Source organism: Phragmites australis, chromosome 21, assembly GCF_958298935.1.
Source record: "Phragmites australis chromosome 21, lpPhrAust1.1, whole genome shotgun sequence".
Taxonomy (NCBI): domain Eukaryota; kingdom Viridiplantae; phylum Streptophyta; class Magnoliopsida; order Poales; family Poaceae; genus Phragmites; species Phragmites australis.
Window position 1 is genome coordinate 12,789,615 of NC_084941.1, and position 12,841 is coordinate 12,802,455.

General features: G+C 40.2%; 1 protein-coding gene across 1 annotated transcript in view; it reads right to left on the reverse strand.

Moving 5' to 3' along the window:
• LOC133903482 (alanine aminotransferase 2-like) overlaps positions 1-7,410 on the reverse strand; it is a 29,672-nt gene extending 22,262 nt beyond the window's left edge. The window contains exon 1 of the mRNA XM_062344882.1: positions 7,250-7,410. Coding sequence (XP_062200866.1) covers positions 7,250-7,288 — 39 coding nt within the window. The 5' untranslated portion in view covers positions 7,289-7,410. The remainder of the gene's footprint in view (positions 1-7,249) is intronic.
• Positions 7,411-12,841: the final 5,431 nt, after the last annotated feature.

The window sequence follows — 12,841 nt, forward strand, 5'->3', positions numbered from 1 at the left end:
ACAAAGCAAGTGGACGGGGATGACACAAAAGGGCACTGTCCTGTCTCATAGCATTGAATGCTATGAGTGGGACTTTGCAGGCTAGCACGGCGGCGTATGGTGACAGGATATATGGAGCCTTCAGAGTAAGTGGGCACACCTTGTTCTCCGTAATAATGGTTTGAGTTAGATATTAGGATGAACAGATGTTTTCTGTTTAAACCCATATATAAATTCTTCTCCTCCGTACTATATAATGGGATAAGAATCCCGTTTGTAGGAGGGGAGATCAAGTCTGGTAACTAGATAGAACATCATCGGTAATCAACTGAGATCCGCTATAACACACAGGACGTAAAGCTATTATCCTTCAGGATGCACAAACCTGTATAACTCCCTATGACCCTGAATTCACCATTGGCATACACATCTAGTTCCTGAAATACTGTTCATGCACCCGCTGTCGAGTATATTTCAAAATCATTGTCAAGGATTAACTCTTGATAGGTATATGTAGCTCTAGAAATTCATAAAGCTAAAACTGAGTGTACGCTGTGGATGTTTGGATGAGTCATCTTGTTTACACTATAGACTAATAATGTATACTGAAATCACTTTATATTCACCTACAAACACTAGATCTAGAGTAAATATAAAAGTCAGAGTTCTACCAAATACGATCTATATATTACTCTCAAGCTCTACTATTAAATAGAAGTTACTATTTCTAATATATATAACGATTCAGGACCTCTCGAGAATATAAATTACTATTTTTAATATGATATTAAAATTAGATTTTTTATTAGGAAGTAGCAACTCATGTGATCCCGATCTAATCCACCCACGTCTCTTCTAGTCGGTGTTGTTCCGACTCGTCGAATTCTACTTGTCGATGTACTTCCGGCCTACCCTTGTTCCCTCGTTGCTTGGTGTGCTGCCAGCCGTCACCTCTCAGATCGGACCCCGTGCGATTTGCTTCGGTGCGCCTCTGGCTGCTGCCTGGACGCCCGCCGTCTGGATGTCCAGCCCGATCTAGCCGCACCGATCTGGCCGAACACCCACCGATGGTGCGCTGCCTCGGTGCACCGCTGGCTACCACCTTCCTGGCCGCCTGGACGTCCTGCCCGATTTGCCTGCCTCGATCTGGCCAAATGCCCATTGACGGTGCGCCACCACCCGACTGCCTGGATGCCCACCCTGCCCGATCCGACCGCCTAGAGCGCATGCACGTCATGCTCGATATGGAGTCGCCCGCACCGATCCGTGCGTCAGTCGTCCTTCTGCTGAGTCGATCCACTCGGCTGCCGTCCTAGGGACCATTTTTGTGCCGAGTATCAACAAAACAGGCACTCCTTCGTAGCGAGTAAAAAAAAGGAAAACAGAAAAAAATTGCTGCAGCCCCGTTTTATTTGTGATATCGTTGTCGACCTTTGCTTCTCTTTTGCCCTCTCATCGATTCTTACCGCTACTTGTTTGTGCATTCACTATTGCTCGCCGTTTCTTTTACACTCTTGCTATTGACCAATGCTTCTCTTTACGTTTTTGTCATCGTTCGTCACTTCTTCAATATGTTGTCAAATATTGTTTTAGTTCCTCAGTGCTCTGTTATTTTTTATAGTACCAACTACCAGGATTTTACGTAGCATATGCGCATTCACATGCATGGTTTCATCTTTGGGTGTTCTATGTGGCGATGTTCTTTATGCATCTTCCCCTGAGCTTATGACGCAGCCCATTCAGCCATCTATCGACAACAACCCGTGCAGCCATCTATCGACAACAGAGACAAAGCGGCTACTGAATCTGCCACCACTGCTTATGAGAAAGTTTTCTTTGCGTATCAGGAAGCTTTGGAGCTGTACCGTGACTAGTTGTCTGACTATGCTTAGTGTATGGATGATGATGCTCGTGCAACGTCTATTCTGATTGCTAGTTGGAGTACATATATTCTTCTGAGATTGTTGATTTTTCTACTGCATTTCAGATGTTGACTCATCTTCGTCAGACCTATGAGCCATATGGGGATGCTCTCTATATGTCTATTGTTCGTCAGGAGTAGTCTCTTCAGCAGGGTGATGCTATAGTTGATGTGTTCTATGCTCAGATGTTGGTTGTGTGACGTCAGTTGGACTCTCTTTGTGTTCCGGGTTGCTACTATTCTCAGGGCTGCTTGGATCTATGTGTTGAACCTGATTTTTTACGCCTCTATGAGTTTATGACTCGCCTTCGTCCGGAGTTTGAGCAGCGTCGAGCACAGCTGCTTGCACGACACCCTCATGTCACACTTGGCTCTTATGGAGCTACACTCGGAGGAGACTTATTTGTGTGGTTCTGGATTGCTGCCACTTCCTTCAATGTTGGTTGCTCATCCACCTGCTACGCCTTCTCCTGCTATGCCTTCTTCGTCTACACCGCCGTCTACCCCTTGTGTGACTCCTTCACCATTTGCAGCCTCTTCAAATGGTGGTGGTCGCCCTCACTGCGCCTACTACAACAAGGAGTGCCATGTTGAGGTGAACTGCTACTAGAAGAAGGAACATCTTCTACATTCCTCTGGTGCTTTTACCTCGGTTATCTCATCGTCTACCTCTTCGACTAACCCTCAGCAGGAGATTATTATGCTGCTTTGTCGCTTGGTTGCTACCTCTGACTCTGCATCGATAAGTTCTGCTAGTTCTGCTACTCTCTATTATATCACTGAGACACCAGATTCTACATAGTTAGGTACTTCTCGTTGGATTCTTGACTCAAGAGCATCTTTTCATATGACTTCTGATTCTTCCAATCTGTCTTCGCTTCATCCTCTTATTTCTCCTATTTTTGTTGTTATCACATATGGTACTTCTCTTTCTATTGTTGGTCGAGGCACCCTTAGCATTTCTTCTATTAGCGTTTCTTCTATTGCTCATGTTCCCTAATTCACCATGCAGCTCATGTCAGCTGGTCAGCTTACTGACCATGGTTGCTCTGGCTGATACTGGCCCCCAACATCGTAATTCTCATCTTCTATGAGAGCTTAACTGGCTTCGTCTTCCTTTAGTTGCCGTTGTCGATCTCTCTGCTTCCTTGACTACTAGTTCCTTCTAGCAGTGGCATCATTGTCTTGGTCATGTTTATGGGTTGCGTCTATCATCATTAGTTTATTGTGATCTTTTAGGGTCTGTCTCGTAAGATACATTCTTAGATTATCAGGTTTGTAAGTATGATAAACAAATTTATCTTCCTTATTTTCATAGTGAGTTAGTGTTTCAATGTCCTTTTGATATTGTTCACTTAGATGTATGGGATCCGACTCCTTTCATTTCGAAAGAGGTCATAGCTACTATATTATCTTTATAGATAATTTCTCTCGCCACACTTAGATTCGTTTCATGTCTTCTCATAGCGAGGTGTTATCTATATAAGTGCTTTACCACTATGATTTGCACTTAGTTTGACAATCATATTCATGTTTTTCATGCTAACTCTGCTAGTGAATTTTTTCTGGGCATCTCCGTTCCTTTCTTACTGAACTTTGTACGTTGTCTCAGTTCTCCTATCCTAGAGCTCATGCTCATAATTGCATTGCTGAGCGCAAACATCGTTATCTCCTTAAGACAGCCGTGCGCTTATGCTTGTCTCTTTTGTCTCACCTTATATTTTGGCTAAGGCAGTCTCCATTGACACATACTTAGTCAACACATCTAACCCTTTTTTGCTCTCAAGAGTGGAATTCCTTTTGAGCATCTATGTGGATGTCTTTCTGACTACTCTTCTCTTTGTCTTTTTTGCTATGTTTGTTACGTTCTTCTTGCCCCCCCCCCCTGGTGAATGTACCAAATTGGCCTCTTAATCTGTTGAATGTGTTTTTCTTGGCTACAATGTTGAGCATAAGGATTATCGGTGTTAGGACCCTGTTGCGCATTGGATGCATATTTCTTGGGATGTTACTTTTGATGAGTCTTGTCCCTTTTATCCTCGGACCTCTCCTTCCACTTCTTTAGTTTCCTTGGTCGATCCACTGTCTTTTCTAACTTTTCCTGCTACACGCATCACTGCCTCTTCTTCTCTTCCCCGAGCACCCTCGGCGCCTTCTCATGTTGTTCCTTCTTCGATGCTTTCCACATCTTTAGCTCCCACCTCACATGCTCCTCCTCCTGATCTTGTTGAACCTTTTTCTTTTCACTACACTTATCGTTCTCATACTACCTCACCTCATGTTGTGCTACTTTCTGATGAGCCATCTCCTTTTGGTTGTTCAGTTCCTCGTTCTTTTCCTCGCTCATAATCGCCATTCGATTCGACCACCTGATCGTTTTGGCTTTACTGGTGCTATTCCTATCAAGCCGTCTTCTTACTGTGTTTTGTTGTTTATCATGAATGATAGCATGCAATGGTAGAGGAACTTACTGCTCTTAAGCATATTAGCATGTGGGATCTTCTTCCTCTTCCTTTACATATTCATCATATCACGTGCAAGTGAGTCTATAAGGTTAAAACCCGCTCTGATAGTTCTATTAAACGCTATAAGGCCCGTCTTGTCACTCGTGGTTTTCAACAGGAGCATGGTCGTGATTATGATGAGACTTTTGCTCCAGTGACCCACATGACCACAGTACGCACTCTTCTTGATGCTGCATCTGTGCATCAGTAGTCTATCTCCTAGCTTGATGTAAAGAATACCTTACTTAATAGTGAGTTACGTGAGTAGGTCTACATGCACCCATAGCCAGGGCGTTCTATTCCTGAGGACATTATTTGTCATCTCCGTCGCTCTCCCTATGGCCTTAAGCAAGACCCTCGAGCATGGTTTGAGTGCTTTTCCTCTCGTGATTGTACTCTTTTTCTTTTGTATGTTGATCATATGATCATTATAGGAGATAATTATGAGTATATTACTTTCGTGAAGGCTCATCTTAATTAACAGTTTCTTATGCCCGGTCTTGGTTCTCTTCGCTATTTTCTTGGGATTGAGATTTCTTCTACTTCTAAAGGTTTCTTTCTGTCCAAGAGAAGTATATTCAGGATATCCTTTATTATTCTTCTCTCACTGATGAGCGTATTGTTGAGACTCTCATGGACCTTAACTTTCAGCTTCGATCTACTGATGGTGAGCCTCTTGCAGATCCCACATGTAGTGCACATTTTCAATCAATTTATTTCTGCTCCCACTCAGTTCCACTGTAGTCATCTCATATGTGTTTTGCGCTATCTTCATGGGACTATCTCTTGTTGTCTCTTCTTTTCACGCTCTAGCTCTTTATAGCTTTGTACTTATTCTAATGCTACTTAGGTTAGTGATTCTTCTAATCGTCAGTCTATTTCTACTTACTGTGTTTTTCTTGATAGTTTTCCCATTGCTTCGAAGAATCACTAACCGTAGTTTCTCGTTCTAGTGCAGAGGCTGAATTGCAAGCCATAACATTGTTGATAGCGGAGCTTAGTTGATTACAGTGGTTACTGAAGATTTTTGTGTTTCTTGTCCTGCATGTACTCGTACATTACATATGCTATCAGTATTGCTCGAGATTCAGTAAAGTATAAGCTCATCAAGCATATTGGTATTAATACTTCTTACACACAGACACAGGTGCATGATGAAATGATTACTCTTTAGTATGTTCCTTTCGAGTTTCAGTTGATTAATTTCTTCACAAAGGTACATAATACAGTTCAACACAGATTCTATCTTTCCAAACTCAGTATGATTGATCCCTTATAAGTTTGAGCGAGGTGTTAGATATATATTATTCTGTGTAATTTTCTCATATTATAAGAAGATCTTTACATATTATCACACATATATATATATGTGTGTATATATATTGACATAGAATCTCTAGAGAATATAAGCTGACATTTCTAGCAGGGTTAAGATAACTGACAGCATCTGAGTTGGGGGAAAACTACAGTTCTAATCAAAATTTAAATGACAACAGTTTGTACACTAAGAATTAATTAAAGACTCAAGACCACCTTAAAAAGGGACACATGACACATCTGTAGTTGCTGCGATTCTCTTAGAAAAAAAAAATCCTCATTTCTGAAGTTTGAATCAACAGATTCCGGCAATCAGAGCACAAGAACAGGAACAAAGTAAGGCAACCGCCACTCCATCGAATCAAGCTCAGATTTTTTTCACTCGAATCTCGCCGGAGACAAGCGATCTCGAATTGAACTGGTACCCGAATGGGCGGTCCGAACCCACGGCGCGCCAAATCAAGAACGCGGAAGACCTAATACATTCAACACCTCGGCGCACCTCATCACCACCCTACCAAAAAACTAATCTTTCATCCGAAACCTAACCAACAAAGTACCCTCAAGATTCAAGGGACTGAAAAATTGACGGGCCTATTAAGGGACAACGGTGTATACATGTACACTTAAACTTTTGTATATATTTTTTCTATATAACAACTATGTAAAACACGAGTTTATTCCCGTGTCACCTTCTTCCCTCTACTCTACTTCTATCTTAATAAAAATTTCTAAAATTCAAATAATTTACTTACTTTTGCTGTTCACTCTCGTCCTCTAACTTCTCCATCTTATTATTAAGTATGAATATATGACTCATTTTATTAATAAAAATAACGGGAGAAATTAGGATAGAAATTAGCGGATAATCTACGTATTTTTGGTTCTCATATAAAATTAAACTACAACATCACTCTTGACGTATTATTCGATGGTACTCCTATGATGTATCCACATCTCCATACCTTAAGTTTATACTTAATGTTACCGTGTACAATATTTATTTTTGTTGCAATGTACGGACACTTAGTGTTATAATTTATAGGTGTACCTAGTGACCGTGGTCCACAACGGCTCAAACCCTTATCGTCACGACCTGACCGGCGTTGACACGGCTACAGCTCAGGATCCATTGCCTACATGGCCACATATAGTAGCTCAGGCACCCTCGAGACACGAGTGATGACTACGTGCGTGAATATATCAATTCTTGAGAGGTTGAAACTGTATGTGTGATTACGTGACGAACACGTACCTGAGATTAAGGGTAGTGGTGGCATGGGCACAAGCGAGACAGAGGTCACGATGGCGGGGCATGACGTAGGCACGGGCTCAAGTCTGGATGGTAGTGGCGGTGGTAACACGGGCTCGAGCTAGGCGGGTGGGATGATGGCGCAGATATAAGCAAGGGAGGCGTACATGGCTACGCACGCGAGCACGAGAGCGATCGATATGTACACCTAAACTAAAAATACTAGGCCGCCACCGGACAGAAACATGCGGGAAATAAAGCGGGCAGCGCCCTCACCTTGGGGTTCAGGTTCTCCACGGCGATGTTGGCGGCCATGGCGAACAGGAAAGATCTGCTTCGCCTCAACGCAAGGACTGGGCTGGATTGCTTGTCAGCCAAGACGACGGACGGGTCCCTCTCCCTGCGGTTTCGTGGCGAAGCAGGGCCGGCAAGAAAGAATGGTTGGTGCTTATAAAGAGGACGAGGAAGAAAACAAGACGCGCAAGCGCCCGCAGGAAAGCTAGTGGAAGGAAGAGAGCCGCCGACCACCAAAGCTGCGGTTCTGGTTTCGCCATTAAAAGAAGTCTTAACCATGGCGGAAGAATTGATTAGTGTTGTCTTCTCTGATGAAAGGCTGGGGGTACACTGTGGGCTTTTGAGATCTTACCTGGATGGATTAGAATATGTTAATCACTTCGAAAGAAGATTGCAATTTTGGCTCTTTTTTGCATTGTTTTATTTATCGATCCTAGGACTTCTCAAGTTGGGCCGCTCCATAAGTTGCACGGGAATTTATTTTTTTCTGGGAGTTGAGAGAATGTCACTCAATTTTTTATTGTGTCACTAAATGTTGTTTATCCTAATTACTACTATAAAAACTATTTTCAGAGGTAGACGGTAACCCGTTTTCACAAGCATTTAGCGCACCCATATATGATTGAAGACCTGTAAAAATGAACAATTTTCACCAACGCAAAAGAGACCACGAATAAAAACCTATTACCATATGTGGTTCACTTAAGCGGATCGTCTATGCTAATCGGTCCCCGAATCGATATTTTTTCGAAAAAACAATTTTTTTAAGACAAGATACACTCATCACCATCCCATCACAGAACTACTACTAACCATAATAGCATAAACATTCATTTTGATATCGTCTATCTAAAACTTTAAACGATTATTTGAGTATTTAATAACTTTAAATGAAAATATTTTCACTACAAAGTTGTAGATCCTGTCAAAGGCTATAATTTTTATATAAAGTTTATCCTCATCGCCTTCGTATAAAAAAGTTATGAATTTTTAAGATATGTTGTCATCCAATATTAGAGGCGGTTCATATAAGAAACCGTCTGTGAAAATAGAGTATCATTTTCAAAGGCAATTCACATAAAGAATCGTCTCTGAAAATAGATGATAACTTATCTTAAAAAATTCATAATTTTTTATACAAATTCGAATGGGGACAAACTTTATATGAAAATTATAGCTCTCGACAACATCTATAATTTGTTGTTGAATTTTTTTCATACAAAGTCATTTATATATTAGAATAATTGTTTGAAATTTTAGATATAAGAAATCGATTAAAAGGAGTGCATGTACTATTTCTATCACTAAGTACTTCTGTAAGCTAAATCTTGTTGTTGATAGTGGAAATTTTTGATCTTTTTCTTGTTGATCTTGTTAGAGATGTTGGAGTTGGTAGTATTATTTTTTTCTACTTATTTTGAGTTTGCTTGTATTAATATGACTTATGGTAACAATAGCATGTGAACCTTATGTGTGAAACTTTAACTGATTATTTAGATACTTAAATGACTTAAAATAAAAAAAATCAACTATAAATTTAGACCTCATCGATGAGTATAATTTTCATATAAAGTTTGTCCCCATCTAAATTTGTATAAAAAAGTTATGAAGTTTTTAAGATAACATATCTTTTATTTTCAGAGGTAGTTCACATATAAACTGTCCTAAAAATGACCCTCCATTTCTACATGAGGTTCACATAAGAAATCATCTCTAAAAATAATCATTATCATAGGTAGTTCTTTATGTAAATCGCTTGTGTTAATTATTCTATTTTTAAAGACGGTTCACATAATAGATGATAGATTTCTTATGTAAACCATCTAGATAATGATACGATTACCACAGACGGTTCTTTACAAGAACTGTCTGTGAAATGACCTTTACACAGACGACTTCTTATGTCATCCACCTCTGAAAATCGCTCAAGCGGTTTCCTATATGACCCATCTGTAGAAAGATATCCTGGGTGTCTTGATAAATAGTTTTTTATAGTTAAATTGTCCCGTTTGTTATCTATTTCTTTTCTCCATCTTTTTTTTTGGGTTATCTACCAAGAATGCCAATGCCCCTTTTGGTTTAGTTGGGAGTAAATTATCTTATATAAGAGCAACTAGACCTAATAGAAACACCTTCGTATTGCCGGCTTCTGATATATTTGTCGGTCAAGTGTATTTCTTTTGTTTTCTTTGAGGACAATGTTGGTCACTTGTTGAGATAGTTGTGCAGAATTTTGCAAAGTATGAAAATGATGTATTGTAAGTGCTCACTATATTTGTACAATGTAATATTTCTATCATCAAGTATTCGTGAATTCTGGTTCAAAAAAAATATGTGAATTCTCCCGTTTTGTACATGAAAATTGGGGAAGATGATAAATAGGTCAGGTATTGGAAAAATAGGAGGAAATGGCATCTAGCAATTAATGGTGTGTTTGGTAGGGATTTAAATTTTCACAGAAATATTTAGGTTCTAGATTCTCTTTAGAAAGTTTATAGTGAATCAGAATCACCGAAGGAAACCGTTTAGTTAGCTAGTTGTCTGGTTTCAAAGAGAATAGTAGTCTAATATACTATTTTACCTTTTGCTGATATACTAGTTTTTTTATTTTTATTTAACTTTTATTTTAATATAAATAATATTTATTTCATTTTTCTTTTAACACAAATAATATCTTATCTTCCTCCCTCATCTCTCTCCCTTATCCATTCATCTCTCTCCCAAGCAAGTGGCAGGCGGGCGAGCGCGACAGCCCAAGCAAGCGACAAGTGATGGGCGGTGGCCGGTCGAGCAACTAGGGCAAGGTAGGCAAGAAATAGGTGAAACACCTCTCAACCTATTTCGGTGATTTACCGAGATTCTTTGAAACATTTTGGCTACAAACGTTTCGTGTTGCCCCGTTTGGCAACCGATTCTTCTGAATTGGAGGAGAATCGGAACTAATTCTGAGAAACCAAGTTGAAATATGCATTCGTTTATATGTGATGAGTGATTGATAAGGTTGTCAATTTGATTTGTTGAGTTTTGGATTGTTTGAGCTTGATTTGAGCATTTTGATTATGAACTAACTGAAGTTAGAGTTGGAGAAATCTGTTTACTTGTCTCATGGTGTGTAGGTAACGGATGCAAGTTGGTGGTCAACGGCGAGTGATCAAGACTAAATGGGTGCTTGGTGTCGAGTGATCAAGGAGATCGGGTGGAGTAAGGGTGATCCTAGCTATACACGTGAAAGTCAAGCAAAGCATAAAATAAAGGATGAAGACGGCATGTAGACAAAGTCAAGCTAAAGGGATGCCGATGCAAGTGACAAGGCGGCCCGAGGGATCGGGAGTGGGAGAGACTTGCCAGTGGTCAGAATCAAAAGACGGAGTACATGTGTCGACATCATGGCGCTTGCTTAAGGTGTAAGCAAGTGACGAGTCACATTTTGAGAAACGTGCAGAGAGTTTCACAGTTTAGCCTCAAAACCATGGGTGGACTAGAGGAGTACGTAACACCATCGTAAAGCTTGTGTCAAGGCGAATCTAAGTCGTAAAGGCACCGCGACGTCTGATGAATGAAAAAGAAAATAGATCAAAATGCGCTCGGTTGTAGGTAGGAGTATACTACAAGAGATGGGTATTTTAGGAGAAAGCTAGATAATTTAAGGGTCAAGTTTTTAGGCCTATAAATAGAGGGGTAGGGCTATGGAAGATGTGGAATCAGCCACTTGAGCCTATTATGCCACTCATTTGAGAGTCTAGTGCTAGGGTTTTAGAGGAGAGGAAGGATGAGTATTTAGCCTATGCATTATGTGAGAGTTTTGAGTGAAAAATATTTGTAATCCGCTAAAATAGGGCTGACATCATTGAGTAATGAAGTTTATGTTTTTTCATATGCTTGAATTCTCCTCCTTCTAATTTCCCTCTATTGGTTTGCTTGCAAGTTTACAAGTTTTCGGTGTTTTGTTGTGATTTTCGTTTTGATTTTTAGGCTGAATTTTTAGCACCTTGTGAAGTCATTCTTCTTGTTGCTAGAGGCATAAAAATCACATACGAGTGTATACTCATAGGTCTTGAACTTCCTTGCCTCTAGATCATTAACTTGGAGAATTTCTTGAACTGGTGATTTTATCTTTGATTTTTGAATCTTTCTTCTCAAGTTCTAAACCTTGTGTAGAGTTGAGTTATGGATTAGTTTACTATAGAACCTAGTGTTCGATTTTAACCATGAGATCCACCTTTGATTGGATCTTCAAGTTTGATTTTTGAATTCTTTAAGTTTCTGTTATGTTCTAGTCGGGTCTTTCGGGTTGAACTCTATGTCTTCACTGTGTTTCTGTGTTTTGTATTACGCTTTGTTTTTAAACTGCATTGATGATAAAATAGGAGAAAGTCATTTATTTCGAAAAATTTTTGTTGAAACGCCTATTCACCTCCTATAGTCGTCGTCTCAGTCTACAAATTCTACGTGCCAAACGGGGCCTAAAGCAAACCATAAAAAAGTTGAGTGTCAGCGTCTTCAGTTCTTTTTATTTGGTTTATATATATATATAAATAAAAGTGCTATTTTACTCTACACTCTGGGTCAGCTCAGCCGCGCGCACGATATTAGCCACGCGCAGCGCCCGCCTAGCCCACGCGTGCGCATGCATGGGTGCTTTTTTGAATGGCAGAAGCAACCAAGCTGGGCGTGATGCATAGTTATTTTTTGCATGGCGAAGCAAGCAAGTAGTTGAGCTCTTGCATGCATGCATGCGAGTTAATGGCCTAGACTGCAGGTTGGAAGTCGGCCATGGGCTGCAATTGGCTCGTGTAGTTGGTCGGTCGGCGAAACTACTTAATATCTGAGGATTACTAATTATCTTAGAACTTTTGAAACTATTATATATCTAACTACTAACTAACCTATAACTACTAAAATTACTAAATATCTAACTACCGACTAAACCAAAAACTATTGAACACGCGAAAACTATCGAATAGTTTTTCATAACTAACTAACCAAAAACTACTGAACTACTGAATACCTAACTACTGACTGACCTAGAACTACTAAAAACCTAACCACTGACTAACTTAGAACTATTGAATACCTGATGACAACCGATTAACCTATAACTACTTTAAACTACTGAACTTTTTTTCACAACTAATAACTACTAAACTTACCAACACCATTAGAACTACTTATAATTATGGGATGAGGGGAGGCTGCTACTGATGTGGATGAGTTAGTTTCTTAAAAAATCAACGCATACCATGTGACGTGGGCCACGCGCTAGTGCAACCATGTGATCCAGGGCGCACATGCTAGCACTAGCGTGGGACGGGAGCATAGGCATGCAGGGTTAGGGACGCATGGCGGGTGCGCGGAGGTGAGCACGGAGATGGGTGCGCGGGGCGTGTGGTAGGGCGAGAGGGGCTAGGGTGCACGAGGGACATGTGGCGGGGCGGGGCATGAGGCAGGTGTAGAATAGTACTATAGTGTATATATATATATATATATCAAAAGTTATATTTGCTTCTTGGAAATGGTTTTAATTATTGCTTGGCTCAAATGGGGAGAGAGTCCAAAATCTTGAGGTGCAAGTTG